At 38.5% G+C, this 17,723-nt stretch overlaps 1 protein-coding gene across 4 annotated transcripts in view; it reads left to right on the top strand.

The window, feature by feature from the left end:
- Nucleotides 1-15,215, top strand: part of katnb1 (katanin p80 (WD repeat containing) subunit B 1) — a 43,735-nt gene extending 28,520 nt beyond the window's left edge. For 3 of the 4 annotated variants that reach the window (XM_072659991.1, XM_072659989.1, XM_072659990.1), the window contains exons 12-20: nucleotides 7,265-7,416; nucleotides 7,526-7,576; nucleotides 7,685-7,743; nucleotides 7,842-8,054; nucleotides 8,188-8,337; nucleotides 10,081-10,157; nucleotides 10,288-10,362; nucleotides 10,530-10,646; nucleotides 10,789-15,215. In XM_072659991.1, coding sequence (XP_072516092.1) covers nucleotides 7,265-7,416; nucleotides 7,526-7,576; nucleotides 7,685-7,743; nucleotides 7,842-8,054; nucleotides 8,188-8,337; nucleotides 10,081-10,157; nucleotides 10,288-10,362; nucleotides 10,530-10,646; nucleotides 10,789-10,924 — 1,030 coding nt within the window. In that variant the 3' untranslated portion in view covers nucleotides 10,925-15,215. The remainder of the gene's footprint in view (nucleotides 1-7,264; nucleotides 7,417-7,525; nucleotides 7,577-7,684; nucleotides 7,744-7,841; nucleotides 8,055-8,187; nucleotides 8,338-10,080; nucleotides 10,158-10,287; nucleotides 10,363-10,529; nucleotides 10,647-10,788) is intronic. The other variant, XM_072659992.1, reaches the window with a different exon arrangement.
- The last annotated feature ends 2,508 nt before the right edge of the window (nucleotides 15,216-17,723 follow it).

Here is a 17,723-nt window from a genome sequence, read left to right as displayed (position 1 = left end):
TTTAGGCAAAAATTTAATAAAAAATGTTCTCATAACAATAAATTAGTAATGGAAGTCATGGAAACTAAACTCATTTTGCAAATATGTCAAATAACATTGTGCATACTTTCAGAAAATATCCTTAAACAAACAAAAAATCCTAACCTGAGAAGTACAGGACATTATGTTGTAGACACTGCTCAGTGCCCAATAAACATTTCCTTTCTGAAATGTGTGTTTGAACCGATGTTTGTAAAACTAAATATTTGAGGAACAGCACTTTTGATTTTTTTTTAAGTAATTTTTAAGTCAGCTGCCAAGTCAGCTGCCAAGTCAGCTGCCAAACATTGCTATATGTTTGGTAACATTTACTATATTGACTGCAAGGCTTCATGCCTACACTTTGCACTGCACTAATTTAGAATTTGATGGATGGTTAAAAAAAACGCTAAGAAAAAGGAAAAATATATGGGTTATATAGGAATTGGGCATTAACTCTATTAAAACCCAAACCCCCTTAACCTCACTGCTCCAGCCTAGTTTTTTAGGTTCAAATTAGTGTACCACTGAATGCCAACCCATGTAACTTACAGAAATTGGTCTCATTTCTTAAGTCTTTTTATTTAACGGCAATATATTATAGCAGTTTGTTTGTTTTCTGTCGGGTCGGAAACTTGTAGGTTGGCTTGCAAAGCACCTTTTGGCAGAATTGGTTAAGTTGATTTCTCAGCGCAGTCCCCATTTTTGAGGTTCAGATTTTGGCCATTCCAAAAGCTTAATGGAAATCTGCTTTGTCCATTTTTTACCAACACTTTTTAATGTGTTTTGGGGTCATTGTCCTGGTTAAAAACATAGTTGTGTGTAAGGTTTTGATGCTTGGTTTGAGGTTATCCTAAAGAATTGTGCAGTGTGGCAGTTCCTATACAGGGCATGGCAGCATTGTGTGACTCCAAGTACTGTTTTATGAACATTGTAAAATGGCTGCGTAGTGTAAACGATGTGCACATATTTGCACAGAAATCTCTGATCAAAACTGCTTAGAAATGATTGATAAGTCACTATACCTCCACAAAGGGCTCTTTTTGTTTCTCAGGTGTGCTGATATATCAGAATATATTATAACTTATTAAAAAATAAAAGTAATGGTGGTAATAATAATAGCAATAATGGTTGCAAATAGTCCATGTAAACTTCAACATAGTGGCTAGGCAGATAACAGTAGCAAGAGGGTGGGCAGCTGGTCTGATTGATATTGCTTGCTGAGTTTGACATGCAAATTGGAGGGAGAGTGATTCTATAACAAATAACAAATCAAGAATGATTTATTTATTATTAAATTGCCGAATTATTATTTGTATTAATATATTACTAAATTATTGCTGGTTCAATTAGTTATGACCAAAATAAATGGGGCACCGCCTGGCATTGGAGTCTTCCTTAGGCGGGATGTCACAATTTAATGTAGGCTTGCTCAAAAGTTCATTTGGCTGGTTCTAACAAATTTAACTAAATCTCTATGGAGCTAATGTGGTAACTAAAAAAAAAGAAAAAAAGAAAACTAGACCAACAAAAAGAAAAGAAAATGGAATACTTATTTCTCAAGTAAAGTTTCGGTGGTTGGAGATAACTGGTTCCTTTTCTCAGCTGAGGCTTCCCTTCTCCTCCTGGAGCTCTGTTCTTAAGCCAACTCGAACTTTAACTCTGACCTCTCAGTCTTTTCCTGTTGTTTTAGACAATGGAACAAGTGTCTTCATTTGGTCAAACATACACAAGCTAGAAATTACATAAAAAGGAAAAGAAACAATGTAATGCTAAACACTTGAGGACAAGTACCATTTACAGTCTATGTTTCAGTATGTGTGTGTGTCTGTGTGTGTGTGTGGTTACACACAAATAAGAGGAATACATTGATTATGGTGGTGGAACCACTAAAAAACTAAGAAAAATAATCTAGAATTGGAAATTTAGCAACTAGAGGTTATTTTACATGAAGGCTAAACTCTATTACCCCATAGGTATGAGGCACATATGTATAGGTGTAAATATAGGTGCACTGGGGCTTCTGGGAAATGGGATTTTAAAAGCTGCTCTTATCAATTTTCCATGAACTGCAACCAGTTCCTCTACTTGTGGCCAGTACGTAAATATAGAATTTTACATAATAAACTAAACAGATCAAATCTCCCATCGACACTCAACGACAAATTACGACTCCCCAACCTAAATGATTTTATTTTTAGAAAGCTGATGTAAAAATTGTATTTGTATGCTAAATATGTATTTGTATGTAGAATTATGAGGTTGTGGCATACTTTATTTACTCTCGATTGTATGGTTTATTGTTGATTATTCAACACCATGCTTCAAAATTAAACAAAAATGTATGTTTTATGTACTTTTAGACTTTTACTTGAGTAAAAAATGTAAACCAAACTTAAGTATTTTTAACCAGTAAGTTTACGAGTGTGGGACTTCTGTCATTCGATATACTGCTAATCAATAACTACTAATACACCTTAAATTAGTGCATTGGGCTGTGGAACAGTAGAGTAGAATTAATCATCCCACATCAATAATTCTCCTGTGGTTGAGATCAATCAGGTCCTTACCACAGTTTTCTAAAAATCTAAATATAAAGAAAAAAAGCTAATACTGCAGCAAAGAGGGGGAACAAACTTCTTATTCAGAAGAAGACTGAAGAACCAATTGTTAACAAACCTCTGGACATATAGTGTATTGTAATGCCAAATAGTGTGCTTTTTCTTTTTCCTTTTTTAGATTTTGGAATATTTGTTAGATTTTGTTAAATGTGTAACAATACATTACCAATGTAGTGTGATAAATGCAGTCAGGTGTAGCAATTAGTATACCCCATGAAAATCTATCATACATTATTTAAGCATATGGACATTAGATCTGCATTGGAACAGTATTGATTAGTATTGAGGTAATATAACTGAAAAAATAGAACAGGAGAAATGTAAGGACACCCCCACAATTATTACTACTTAAATGATTAGAACATTGTCGCGGGGGTTGAGAGGATTTAGGAAGAGCCTGTCTTATTTGAACCTCAGACATTTAGTTTGGTTTGCTCCTGGCATCACTTAGGGTCTTCAGTGGCACTTCAGGACTGTTTCAACAATACAGATTGGAATGTGTTCAAAGAAGCTGCTACCAACAACACCACAGATCTCCAAGAGTACTCATACTATCTGTTCATACATCACCAAGTGATATTGATGATATACAGTGGAGAAAAAAAGTATTTAGTCAGTCACCAATTGTGCAAGTTCTCCCACTTAAAAAGATGAGAGAGGCCTGTAATTAACATCATAGGTAGACCTCAACTATGAGAGACAAAATGAGAAACAAAATTCTGAAAATCGTATTGTCTGATTTTTAAAGAATTTATTTGCAAATAATGGTGGAAAATAAGTATTTGGTCACCTACAAACAAGCAAGATTTCTGGCTGTCACAGACCTGTAACAACTTCTTTAAGAGGCTTCTCTGTCCTCCACTCATTACCTGTATTAATGGCACCTGTTTGAACTCGTTAACAGTATAAAAGACAGCTGCACACAACCTCAAACAGTCACACTCCAAACTCTTCACTATGGTGAAGACAAAAGAGCTGTCGAAGGACACCAGAAACAAAATTGTACACCTGCACCAGGCTGGGAAGACTGAATCTGCAGTAGGCAAGCAGCTTGGTGTGAAGAAATATACTGTGGGGGAAATAATCAGAAAATGGGAGACCTACCAGACCACTACTAATCTCCCTCGATCAGGGGCTCCACGCAAGATCTCAGCCTGTGGGGTCAAAATGATCACAAGAACGATGAGCAAAAATCCCAGAACCACACGGGGGGACCTAGTGAATGACCTGCAGAAAGCTGGGACCAACGTTACAAAGGCTACCGTATACTGACACTGTGCCGCCAGGGACACTTGCAGTGCCAGATGTGTTCCCCTGCTTAAGCCAGTACATATCCGGATGCGTCTGAAGTTTGCTAGAGAGCATTTGGATGTTCCGGAAGAGTATTGGGAGAATGTCTTATGGTCAGATGAAACCAAAGTAGAACTGTTTGGTAAAAACACAACTTGTTGTGTTTGGAGGAGAGTGAATGCTTAGTTGCATCCAAAGAACATCATGCCAACTGTGAAGCATGGGGGTGGCAACATCATGCTTTGGGGCTGTTTCTCTGCAAAGAGACTAGGACAACTGGTCTGTGTACATGAAAGAATGAATGGGGCCATGTATTGTGAGATTTTGAGTGCAAACCTTCTTCCATCAGCAAGGGCATTGAAGATGAAACGTGGCTGGGTCTTTCAGCATGACAATGATCCCAAGCACACTGCCAGGGCAACAAAGGAGTGGCTTCGTAAGAAGCATTTCAAGGTCCTGGAGTGGCCTAGCCTAGTCTCCAGATCTCAACCCCATAGAAAACCTTTGGAGGGAGTTGAAAGTCTGTGTTGTCTGCCAACAGCCCCAAAACATCACTGCTCTAGAGGAGATCTGCATGGAGGAATGGGCCAACATACCAGCAACGGTGTGTGCCAACCTTGTGAAGACTTACAGAAAACGTTTGACCTCTGTCATTGCCAACAAAGGATATATAACAAAGTATTGAGATGAACTTTTGTTACTGACCAAATACTTATTTTCCACCATTATTTGCAAATAAATTCTTTAAAAATCAGACAATGTGATTTTCAGATTTTTCTCATTTTGTCTCTCATAGTTGAGGTCTACCTATGATGTCAATTACAGGCCTCTCTCATCTTTTTAAGTGGGAGAACTTGCACAATTGGTGACTGACTAAATACTTTTTTCCCCACTGTAACTAAGACCATCACTGTTTGGGCCACGTGTCCAGTCTTCTGAAAGCCAGAAACACTGCCTTCACAGCAGGAGATCAGATGGGCCTAAGGACAGCTAGAAACAACCTGTCCTGGGGCATCAGGAAGACTAAGAAGCAGTATTCTAGGATGGTAGCTCATCACTTCAGCAACAGCAAAGATGCACAGAGCTTGTGGTAAAGAATATAGACAATTTCAGACTCCCCAGCAAACCTGTAGAAGCACCAGCTATATGTTAAACGAGCTGAACAATTTTTTTTTTTATCGTTTTGAAGCATACAACAGCACACCTGCACCCCCTCCTGGCAACCAGGTGCTGACACTGTCCGTGGTCAGTGTGAGGCGATCATTCAGCAAGATCAACGCCCGGAAAGCCCCTGGTCCTGACCGCATACCTGGTCTGGTGCTAAAGGACTGCACAGAGAAACTTGCTGTCTTTATGGACATCTTTTAACATGTCGCTGAGTCAGGCTGTTGCCCCCACCTGCTTCAAAGCCACCACCATTATCCCTATCCCAAAGAAGGCATCGCCCTTCAGTCTCAATGACTACCATCTGGTGGACTCACCCCCATTCTTATGAAGTGCTTTGTACACTTTGAAGTCATGCAACACATCAAGTCTGTTCAGCTAGGCATTCAACACAGTCATCCCACAACAGCTCATTCTCAAACAGACTGGGTCTGAACACTTCATTGTACAACTGGCTGTTAGACTTCCTGACCGGGAGACTAAAGGCAGTACGGGTCGTCAGTAAAACATCCAGCACCACTGAGCGCAGGGGCCCCTCCAAGGATGTGTACGGAGCCCTTATCTATTCACTTTGCTGACACACGACTGCATCCTGTCGCACAATTCCAACATCTTCATCAAGTTTGCAGATGAGACAATTGCAGTAGGTCAGTAGGTTAGCAACAATGATGAGACAAACTACTGGGACAAGGTGAACAAACTGGCCCTGTGGTGCAGACAACAATCTCTCTCTGAACGTGGAGAAGACAAAGGAGGTTGTTGTGGACTTTAGTAAAGTGTACTCCTAGCATGCTCCTCTGTCAACGATATTGGAGAGAGTGAGCAGCACCAAGTTCCTGGGAGTGCATGTCTCAGGGGACCTGTCCTGGAGCAACAACTTAGCATCACTGGTCAGGAAAGTTCACCAGCGAAGAGCCAGAGCCCCATCCCCAATCATGTGCACCTTCTACCTTCTCGAGCTGCCATCGACACCATCCTGACCAGCTGAATCACTGTGTGGTATAGCACCTCCTGCTGCATCCAGTGCATTGTGAGAGCAGCTGAAGATTGTCTGCACCTCTTTCCCCTCCCTTTATGATATACAGTACTCACCTTACTCGGAAACCCCCTGCATGGCGGGGGATCCTCCCCACCTGCTACACAGCTTGCTGTAGCACCTGCTGGTTGGTGTGGTGCAACAGATAACACCACCACCTACCATTGCGTTACAACAACACCATGTGGGAGACCAGGGTTCGATTCCCGGTCTGGGTGACTATGCTGCGCTACACCAATAAGAGTCCCTGGGCAAGACTCCTAACACTACATTGGCCCACCTCTGTAATACGAGTAACCTTGTAAGTCGCTCTGGATAAGAGCGTCTGCTAAATGCCATAAATGTAAATGTAAATGTAAATGCTACAGACTGCGGAGTCTCCAGGCTAGAACCTGCACACTGAGGGACAGTCCAGACCAGGCAGTCAGGATGCTCAACTCTCTTCTTGCCTTGAACATACATACTTTGGATCCTGCACACAAACATACAACTCAGTACTGAACTCTGCATTATTAAGGACTGGTTATGCACATTGTTTAAGCTCCATCTTGCACTACTGTGTGTATATATATATATATATATATATATATATATATATATATATATATATATATATATATATATATATACCATACCCAGATTTTTAATCTGCTGCATATGTCACTTTTTATGTAATTTCAGGGACGTCTATATGTATATTTTATTCATACACTTTATAATTACATTGCTGCAGATGCCACTTGATGCCAATGTCAGGGACCTCTACTTATCTATGCACGAAAACTGTAAATACTGTAAAATGTAAAATACCATTTCTATGCTTGTTCATTTAATGCTATTTAGTGTTATTTAATGTTTCATGTTTATTTAAAAGTTTGATGTTTATTGTTGCACAATGAGTCTGAGAGTAACACAATCCCGTGTATGTTCTGTACATATTGCAGTTTTGACAATAAAGATGGCTTTGACTTTGATATTCCTTTAAAGGTTGGTGTTGGAAGTGTAATTAAGCTTAATAGTTTGCACCTTGTGAACTTTAATTTATTTATGCTTTTATTTAATTTAATAGCACTTTCAGTCATATGCTTTTCTTGGATGATATGTTTTTTTTAATTGTTTGCATGTGTGTATGTAGAATGAAACAGCATTTAGAAGCAGAGAGGCGCAGTCCAGAGGGGGAGAGGCGTAGCCCAAGCAGTGATGATGAGCATGACGACAAGGAGAGTAATGCAGAAATTACAAACCCAGATGATTATAAAGAGATCTTTCAGCCTCACAGTGCCATATGTGAGACATACACATTACACACATACATTTACATTACCACTGTAGACATGTATGTCTATTTTCAACACACTCACTCCCAGTGTCTCTTTATCTCTTTTGCTCTTTCCAGTACGCACACCTCCCAAAAGAAGTGAACCCTTTCCTGCACCATTTGATGAAGGTGCGTGTATCTTTTTTTATATTAATGCATGGTTAAAGAGAATGAGTTAATTCAGTGTACTTCTGTTTCATGAAAGTAATTATAGAGAAGTTCCTAAATCTCTTTTAGAGTGCTATCCTGTGAAGCCCTGTCCAGCTGCAGAGATAATTACTCCAGCACCTGACAAAGTATGTGGCTCAAGAATATAGATTTCGAGTGCAAGATTACTTTTTTTCTTGATTTATCATTTTGGTTTGTGTTTTCTTGTTTGTATTTGTATGTGTAGCTGAAGGCTCCAAAAGCCTCCTCCACTCCTGTTCTCAGAGTGGAGCCCACAGTAGTGGCATCATCTCCAGGACGTCCTATTTCTGTGGTAACTGCATCTCTTGCTTTGCCCTCAAGACATATTGTACCTACATCTAAAGTCAAACCAAGTCCGGTTGTTATTCCTTCCACATGCAATAAGCTTGTCGGCCTTAATGTGGGGGATTTCTTACCAGTGAGTGAAATGTTCAGTTTAATGTATAGAATTTTTTTTACATTCTGTATTCTGAAACTGACATTCTGTGGTGTTATATATTGGTCTTCTTGTGTGAGTAGACAAGCTCAATGAGTGTGTTTGTGTTCAATAGCCTACACAAAGTGTTAAGACCAGCATCAAAGCAGATGAGGAGGCACTGGCTCAGATCAGAAAAGGACATGAAACTATGTGCGTGATGCTGACCAGCCGACACAAAAACCTTGACACAGTCCGGACTGTCTGGGTTAGTGGTGACATCAAGGTAACAGTTCAAAACTATTTAAAGCCAAGGCTAATAAACTTTTCTTGTTCAAATACAGATTTTGTTGATTTTCCTCTACTGGAAACAAACTTACCTGGAAAGGGAAAGTTTGTGAACAAACTAGGTTGGCTTGTTAAAAATGTTTTTTTTTGTTTCTTTCCCCCCCCCCCAGCATACCTTTCGTGTATACCTTAGAAACTCTTTCACTATGCCCATGGGCTGGCTGACAGCTGTGATGCTCATGATGCCACCCCCTGTATATAATACGGTGACACAGCATCATCTGCTCATGCAAAATCTTCACTCCAGAAGCTTTTCTATCACTCTGTTCTACAGGGCACCTAGGCTAAACTTATTTAATAGGGAATTAATTAATACGTCGTTCATGTTGAGAAGGGGATTTATTTGGGTGGTCACCATAGCCTGGGTTTTCCACATTTAGGTAAGCCAACAGGCCCTGCTAAGCTAACCACCACATTAGTTAACTGCATACGGCTAGTTGATAAACTGGCCACCACACCATCTTTTGCTGAACAAGCACTGCTAAGGCACAATTTAGCACACCAGCTAAATGGCTGTAGCAATGCAGACAGTGAGGAGTGGGGATGGAGAGCCATGCGTTTGTGTTCAGCCGTCTTGCTACTTGCTTAGATGACTTGCTTATGGCAGTGCAGTTGGAATCGGAGGCAAGGGAACAAACAAGACAGCTCATAGAGCACCTTGTGAAACTGGGGTTTCAACTTAACATAGAGTGTATTGATTCTGACTTAGCACATATTGTACCTGGGTCTGTCACTGGATTTCATGTCTTTTAGGGCAAACCTGTCTGTGGAGAGAGTTGCAAAGCGTTTTGGAGGGACAGCACAATCCCATTCCGGGAGTGTCTCAGACTTTTGGGAATGATTGCCATAGCTATAGACGTTATTCCACTGGGGCGTCTATTCAGCGCTGGGTGGCCTGATTAAGGCTGGACCCGTTGCGTCACACGTGTCATTAGCATCCTTCTTTTCTCATAAATTTACATATTATCTCCCTTATTTAAAATTATTATGTTATTATTATGAACTATTATGTTCTTGTGGACGGACAATACGGCAGTAGTGGCCTATGTCAACCGACAAGGGGGACGGAGGTCCTGCCTGTTACACACACTGGCGTGCAGACTGCATTTGTGGGGCACTTTTTACCCCTGAGGGCACTAAACATGTATGACAGAGTATAATGGCAGGGCGAAAGTGGATCTTTTGCATTGAGAGAAAATGTGCAGTGCTCTGTTTTACTGTATGTTTGAACCCCACATTTATTCCCCAAAGTATTCAGCCTTGTATCCCTCTGGAGCTTCAGGCATTTTATATTTCATAGATTTTATATACTGCATATGGCAGCACCCTGTGTAGAACACATAAAAAAAATAAATTAAAAAAAGTAAGCTGGATTGATTCAAAAAGCATATAGCATCAAACCATGCTGCTGGTTCTATGGCTTGGAGGTTCTTGCTCAGAAAAATGTGACCTATGTTAAAATTTTAGCTATTTATTTACTATGGCAAAAATGCACTTTCGAATCAGGATTGTTTGGAATCAAAACAGTGGGGTTCTCCACACTGCATGCTTGAAATCTAATAAGAAGAAACCGAAGAAGACAAAAAAGAAGACATAAAACATATTTTGAAAATTTGCCTTATGTTACTTTTGCATGTAAGTTTTTAACTGTAAACCTCATGCACTTCTTCAAACAATGCAGACATCACTCGACTCGGCTGTTTCCATCAATGATCTCTCTATTGTGGTGGACATCCTCAACATTGTCAACCTCAAACCGTAAGTAAACACATCCACATCCTCAGATACACATTGATGAAATGTTATTCTGTGCGTGCTAATGCAGATATTCAAGCATCTACAAAATGCAAAATATTAATGTGAATAAAAACTACATGGATACTTTTAGATCACTTTGGAAACTGGACACCTGTAACACCATCTTGCCTCAAATTGAAGAATTGCTGCAGAGTAAATATGAGAGGTGAGTGAAGGGAGATGCAAATGACCATAGTAGCAACCACTTAGACTGTCCATAATTGGGTAGCATATCTCAGTAATGTCATACTTGTGGTTGTTAAAAAATACTTGGACTGTATTGTAGATATCCCTCAACCCCCACTCTCTCTTTCCATCTTTCTATCCCTATAGTTATGTGCAAACTGGATATATGTCTTTGAAAATTATTTTGAAGCGCTTTTGGCCATTGATCTCAGAGACGCTGACTGCTCTTCCATCTGTTGGAGTAGACATTACACGGGAGGAAAGGTAAACATACCATTCTAACTTCTCACTTCGACTGTCCTTTTTTGTGTTTAATATTGCTGGGTGTTCATAAGGTTACAGTTGTATTCGTCCTTGTGTTGTGTGTGTGCATATTTATGTGTGCAAAATTATTCTCTAATTACAGGCATCAGAAGTGTAAGGCATGCTATAAGCAGCTGAAAAACCTCAGTAATGTAGTGAAGAACCGGGCAGAGCAAGTCGGTCGCCATGGCAGCACTTTTAAAGAACTTCAGCTACTTATGGCTCCGTTGGACTACTAACACACACACACACACAATTTGGCCTGAGGAGCAAGTCCTTACTGGGCAAAATCGTACAGGGTGTAACCAGTCATTAAGAACTATAGAACTGCATACTCATAATGTGTCTCTAAGCCGTGGGCAACAGTCCTAAAGTAAAAACAAGAAAAAAAAATCTTATTAGTTGATTAGAGGTTATGTTATATAGTTGCACTGTTTTTTTTCCTTAAATAAAATGCATCTTATATTTTTCTATTCATTCATGATTGGTTAACATATGTAATAGTATGATTTGACTTGATATGGGAAAAAAATAATCAAATCATGAATCAAAGATTCATAATGCATTACAAGATCTGTTTAAATGTAAACTATACACGATGTAACATACTGTACAAGGTTAATACCTATTCTCTATATTGCAGTAGACCCATGTTTATATCCAGGTGAACTTGAGTGTGATCTGAAAAAAATAATAAACAGCCATGTTTTAGGGTTCATGCATTCCCTAACGGTATGCAGCTTTTTGGGTTACTTTCAAAATTAGCTATGGGTACCTAAAAAAGTATTTCAGACAGTACAAAAATCTCAAATCTCAGTGTACATTAATCTTTATACTGAATAGCTGGCAACCTAAGAACAGAGTCAGATAAAGAACACTACAGTTAACAGAAGAAGAAGAACAAGAAAACATGGGTACATGTGATGTCACATCATTGGAAGTTACTTTGCTTCCATGCCCTGACAAACTTAAGATATGAATTTGATTACTATTAGTTAAAATGTTTTTGGGTAGAATAATGATATTCACAGGTGTTAGAGTGAGATCCAGTGCAAGAAGAAAAAGTGATACAGTGCAATACAATTTATGCACCGATGGTCTAATGGCATTACATGGAAATACTGTTCCCCGTTTCCCCTTTTATTGATTTTATGCAAGGAATCATGATCAGAACAATTAGGATTTTCTGACAAGAAAGAAAAAAAAAGTAATATCAAAGTAAATGTCAAATAAATAAAACGAATGTTAAATAAATAAAAGATATAATGTAAAAGCAATTGCATAAATATTTACTCCCTATAAGACAGTATTTACTACATGCACCTGTGGCCACAATCAGCACTGAGTGCGGATAGGTTTCAGTCAGACATGCACGCCTGAAAATTGCAATATAGCTTAATTCCTTTTTGCAAAATCGCTCAAGCTCTGTCAGGTTGCATTGGGATCGGGCATAACCAGTTCTTTTTTGTACCACTGCTTAAAGAAAGTGTCTTCTAAAAACTGGCTGTAGGCTTGGGAGTTGATCTTGAGCCCATCTTCAACCCGAAAAGGTCCAACCAGCTCATCTTAAATAATACCAGCCCATACCAGTACCCCATCTCCACCTTCCAAATCTGTCTTCAGATATTTCCTTGACCAGTCTAAACACTTCAGCAAATGTGTCTTGTTCAGTGGTCGTCGGGTTTCAGTCTTCCTTACCTTCAGTTAAATCTCTTTTTTGGCCCATTTTGCCTAAAGACAAAAGCTGCCGAATACTTATGCACTACACTTTGTGAGTGGTACAGTGATAAGCTCATACTACTTGAATAATGTTATTAGACCTAGTCACTGCGCCTCTGCATGAACAATAACAGACCTAATTTCATCTTCATGGACGACAATGCTCCTGCTCATCGAGGTCGCATCATTAGAGAACGGCTCCTGGAGACTGTGGTACCTCAAATGGGGTGAGCATCGCTTTCTCCAGACCTGAATTCCATAGGGTTTTTTTATGGAATTTAGGTCCGGAGAAAAAGCCGGTCACCCCATTTGAGGGGTTATTTTACATCTGTGAGCACCTGGTCAGGTCATTACACAATAAAGACAAGCCACATGTTGAGCTCCTCCCTTCATGGCTCATGTGACATTCGTGACACAAACATCTGCCTGCACAAAGTAGGAAGCTTTTAAAGCTTTTCTAATGAGACATATAATAAGCTATACAATCTAAAAAAAAAAAAAAAAAAAAGACTGTATTTGTAAGGTAAAATTAGAGCTGCTCAAGATTTTTTTTTTTCAGAAAAATAATCCACAAACAGAAATAGAAGTATTGGCCTTGAGAGCTGATTATGAAAAACTCTCTGCTTCTAGAGCAGCCGCAAGTCTCTTAAAACTCAGTCATTTTATGATCAAGGTGGTAAACCAGGCAAACTACTGGCATAGCAGATTAAACAATTAGAAACTAGAAATTCAATTACTTCCATTATAAATAACAAAGTAGCTATTGTAGAACCAGTGAAAATTAATAATACCATTTTATGAAAAACGATTCAGAAGTGATCCAAAATATTTGAGTACTTTTATGGAAAGATTGGTAATACCATCCATCTCAGATGAATCCAAAGGGTTTCTGGAGTCTGAAAGTACCATAGAAGAACTTAAAAGCATAATAGATGGTATGGAAACAGGTAAAAGGACAGGGCCAGGTGGCTTGCCAATAGATTTATATAAAATATTTAAGAGAAAATTATTAAAACCACTAACTGAAATGTTTTTAGACACCTTTCATAATGGGAATCTTCCCCCTTCTATGAACAGTGCTCTGATTATATTACTTCCAAAACCAGGAAAACCATCTAATAAATGTGAAAGTATACCAATAGACCAATAAGCCTGTTAAATTCAGATCTTAAAATGATATGTAAAATTTTAGTAAAGCATATTTAAAATTCAAAGCCAGAAATATTTTTTAGAGATCAGAATAGATTTATAACTGGAAGGCTGGGATTTCATAATGTTAGAAGAGTACTGAATATGCTGCTGTTCTTGGATGGAGAGAAGGCCTTCGATTGGGTTGAATGGCCCTATCTATTCAGTGTACTGGAAAAAATTAGGTTTGGGGAAAACTTCAGAAAGTGGGTATATCTAATATACAATAAAACTACAGTAGAAATCAACCAATGATGTCGCCAAAGATGTCCCCTGTCTCCTCTGTTGTATACATTAGCAATTGTACCAAAGCAGCAGCTTTACGGTTACATCCATAAGTTTATGGAATCACAATAGGACAGAGTAAACAGTAAGGACAGGTCCACAGGTTGTGATCAGTCACATAATAGATGCCGACCTGTTTTATAATTTTACATCTGATTTATTTTAATTTTATCTTTAATTAAATTTAAAGAATAAGGTCTGTTAGATATATGGAGGGAATACATATTGAGGGTAAGGCTTATTTATGCTGCTCTAGTACATACAATAAATATTCTCGCATTGCTAATTTCTTGGTTTCGAATGGGTTATCATGCACCATGTTGTCTAATATATGAGGATAATAAGCTAGTAAAAGACCCTTTAAGATGGCACTTCCAGCATAAATGGTTACAGGATGAGGATTTTATAAAGCGTGTGGGGAAACAGTAGATCTGATATCTTTTTATTCTGAAGATGTTATTTTGCTTATCACAAAATTAAGCAAATAAATCCCAGCTAAATCAGAGCTAATTAAAACATTTGGGGATATTTCAGGATATGCAGTAAATAAATACAAATCACCAATACTACTACCCACCTTCTGAAGTGGCTTAATATAGTAGATCAATTTACATACTTAGATTTCACATTTGTTTTCAACAACAACAAAAAAAAAACAACAGATTTCTTAAATTGTACCAAAAATAGAAAATGTAATTAGTGTTAATAATTGGTGGCAGTGGTGGCTCAGCGGTTAGAGCACCGGGCTATTGATAACAGGGTTCGATTCCCGGGCTCAGCAAGCTGCCACTGTTGGGCCCTTGAGCAAGGCCCTTTACCCTCTCTGCTCACCGGGCGCTGGAGTTGGTTGCCCACTGCTCTGGGTGTGTGTGTACTCACTGCCCCTAGTTCACTAGTGTGTGTGTGTGTGTGTGTTCACTACCACAGATGGGTTAAATGCGGAGGACACATTTCACTGTACGGTGTACACTGTACAGTGACAAATACGTGCACCTTTACCTTTAATGAACCTGTGATGAAAAAAATTACTTCCATTGATAGATGCCAAAATCACCTATAGATTTGTTCCGGAAATATATAAATATTTGGGAGTTTCATATGGAATAATAAGAGAGCAAGGCTTCATCGCTCTTTGTTGTATATACAATTTGACCATTTGGGAGGTTAAAATGTCCAAATTTACTATGGTACTATCAGGCTACACAACTAAGGTCCATTATGTTTTATTTCTAAACAAGGGACAAGTCAAGACAAGCATATATACCATTTGTGACGGACACCGATGGAATTTGGCTTCTGCTTTTATCTCACCCATGCAGAGAACACACACATACACATCAGTGAAACACACAGAGTGGACAGTGAGCACACGTGCCCAGAGCAGTGGGCAGCCATTGCAACTCTGAAAAAAAAATTGCACTGGTACTATCAGGCTACACAACTAAGGTCCATTATGTTTTATTTCTCAACAAAGGACAAGTCAAGACAAGCATATATACCATTTGTGACGGACACCGATGGAATTTGGCTTCTGCTTTTATCCCACCCGTGCAGAGAACACACACATACACATCAGTGAAACACACAGAGTGGACAGTGAGCACATGTGCCCAGAGCAGTGGGCAGCCATTGCAACTCTGAAAAAAAAATTGCATGTGCAAATTTAGTCAAACACATGATTAAAATATGGTATAATGTGAAGGTTTTTTTTTTTTTAAAGAACCATCCACTGTCTCAGTATAGTCCAATATAGGGTAATCAGTTTTTTGTTGCATTTTTATGTTTTCCAATGTTTTGTTTTATCTCGTTCTCCAGAGAGTTCACTGCATAAGCTTAACGCTTGAAACAAAGACTAAAAATTAGCTTGTGATGAACTTCACACTCAGACCATAAATACAAGCCTCAGATTAACACTGATGCAAACTTGTATAACCCCTGTAAAATTGAATTTGTATAATAATAATAATATACCAGATATTTGCACTAAATCCATAGAGAAAAGATGAACCCTGTTTCACTGTGTCTGGCAGTGTACAAAATCAAATCAAATCAATAAATTTTGGGAAGAGATAAGAGAGACGTGAGCAGATTGTTTAAAACAAAATCCATTAAATCCCAAGTTGTTTTTATTAGGTGTATACCCAGCATGTCACATAATAATATATATGATAAATATGAAATTATACTGATGGACCTCATTTTTCTAAATGCAAAAAAAAATAATAGTGTCATTAATAGGGTCAATAGGCAACACCTTGACAACCTCTAAGGATTCCATAGCAGCCACGTTGTAATACCATAGCAACAACTTACCACATGGGATACCATATCACCCACCTAGAAACCGATTAGCAACACTATACACTCTGCATAGGATAGCATAGCAACCCCTTAGCAACACCATACCTACAACATGGGATACCATAGCAACAACCTAGTAACCAATTAGTGACACTACAGCATCCACATGGGTAACCTTAACAACCAGATAGCAATACCCGTTTGCAGCGAGAGTTGGCGTGCCGAGGCGAGTCCCTTGGGCTAGATGAGCTCATAGCACTCGCCATTCGGCTTGACCGGCTCTTAGGTCGCCCTACCTCCACCAGGCCCCGGGGTACTGGGGGGCCGGTAGCTAGCGGAGTGGGGGCGGCCTATCCCATAGTTCCTAGCCAAGTCACGTACCCTAGCCTTGTCATGCAGCCTGCAGCCACCTCCGTGATGGTACCGCCAGACAGCGAACACTGCTGACATGTGGACATCTGTAAACATGAATGTTTATCTTGGAGTTGCCTGCCATTATATTACTCGACAGTTAAATTATTAAAATGAAATGAAATCAAATTTATTTGTATAGCGTTTTTTAAACAGCAGAAACATCAAGGAATCTATTACTAATCTCATCTTTAACTGAGGGCTTACAGGCCTAGTCACTTGTTGCTTGTTGTTACTGACAATGCATCAGATATTACCACAAGCACATGTTAATATTTAACATTATAGTTTTATGTGTGGTAATAAAACATTATAATTAAAAGTGCCCAGAAGAGAGATGCATTTCAAGGCAAGAACAATGGTTTAAAGTAGTTTAAAAGAAAAACTAAATATGACATAATGTGTAGAGAGTGTAGAAGCTTGTGCGTCATTCCACTGAATGGATGCCATTGCTTGTCTTGAAATGTATAGTTTTGTTTCTTCATGTAATTTATTAAACAAATTGCTAAATGATGGACCAAACATAATTTGAAAAAAAAGGTTTATCTTTATTTAATTTTTTAATAATCAGGTAACAGGAATGAACATTTTTTTGGCTTGTTTCTTCAACAGAATCTGTAATTCTTTAATTTGCTTCTGAAGATTCTTTAGTTTTTTTTTTTGTTTTTTTCGTCTTCTCTGCCCTTGATTATGTTGCCTAAAACACACATGTGCATCACATTAAATAACACATTAAAGTTGTTATAATGTACTTTGTAACTTGGTAAGAAGATTTTCGTGCAATAATACTGCAATGCAATCATGTCTTGCATATTGCATTTAACATATTTCTATTAGCTTTCTAAATACATTCTATCATTTGGTTGTTGTACAACTAAGGTTGCAAAATTCGGTTGGGAACCTTCCATTAAAATTAATTGTAGTTTCATTCCTCCCCTGCACTGGTCATTCCTCCATCACATGCACAGATCATTTCTATAATCAGCCACAATACTGCATTCTGAGCCCACACACTACATCCAGTCAAGTTTGGATCAGAATACTGGGCTCAATATATATAAAACCTAGGGACATAACTAAAATGTGTATTTTAACTTCCTAGTTAAATATTATAGATTTTTATGAAAAAAATAT

This window comes from Salminus brasiliensis, chromosome 17, assembly GCF_030463535.1.
Source record: "Salminus brasiliensis chromosome 17, fSalBra1.hap2, whole genome shotgun sequence".
Lineage (NCBI taxonomy): Eukaryota > Metazoa > Chordata > Actinopteri > Characiformes > Bryconidae > Salminus > Salminus brasiliensis.
This window is presented reverse-complemented; position numbering and strand designations above follow the sequence as displayed.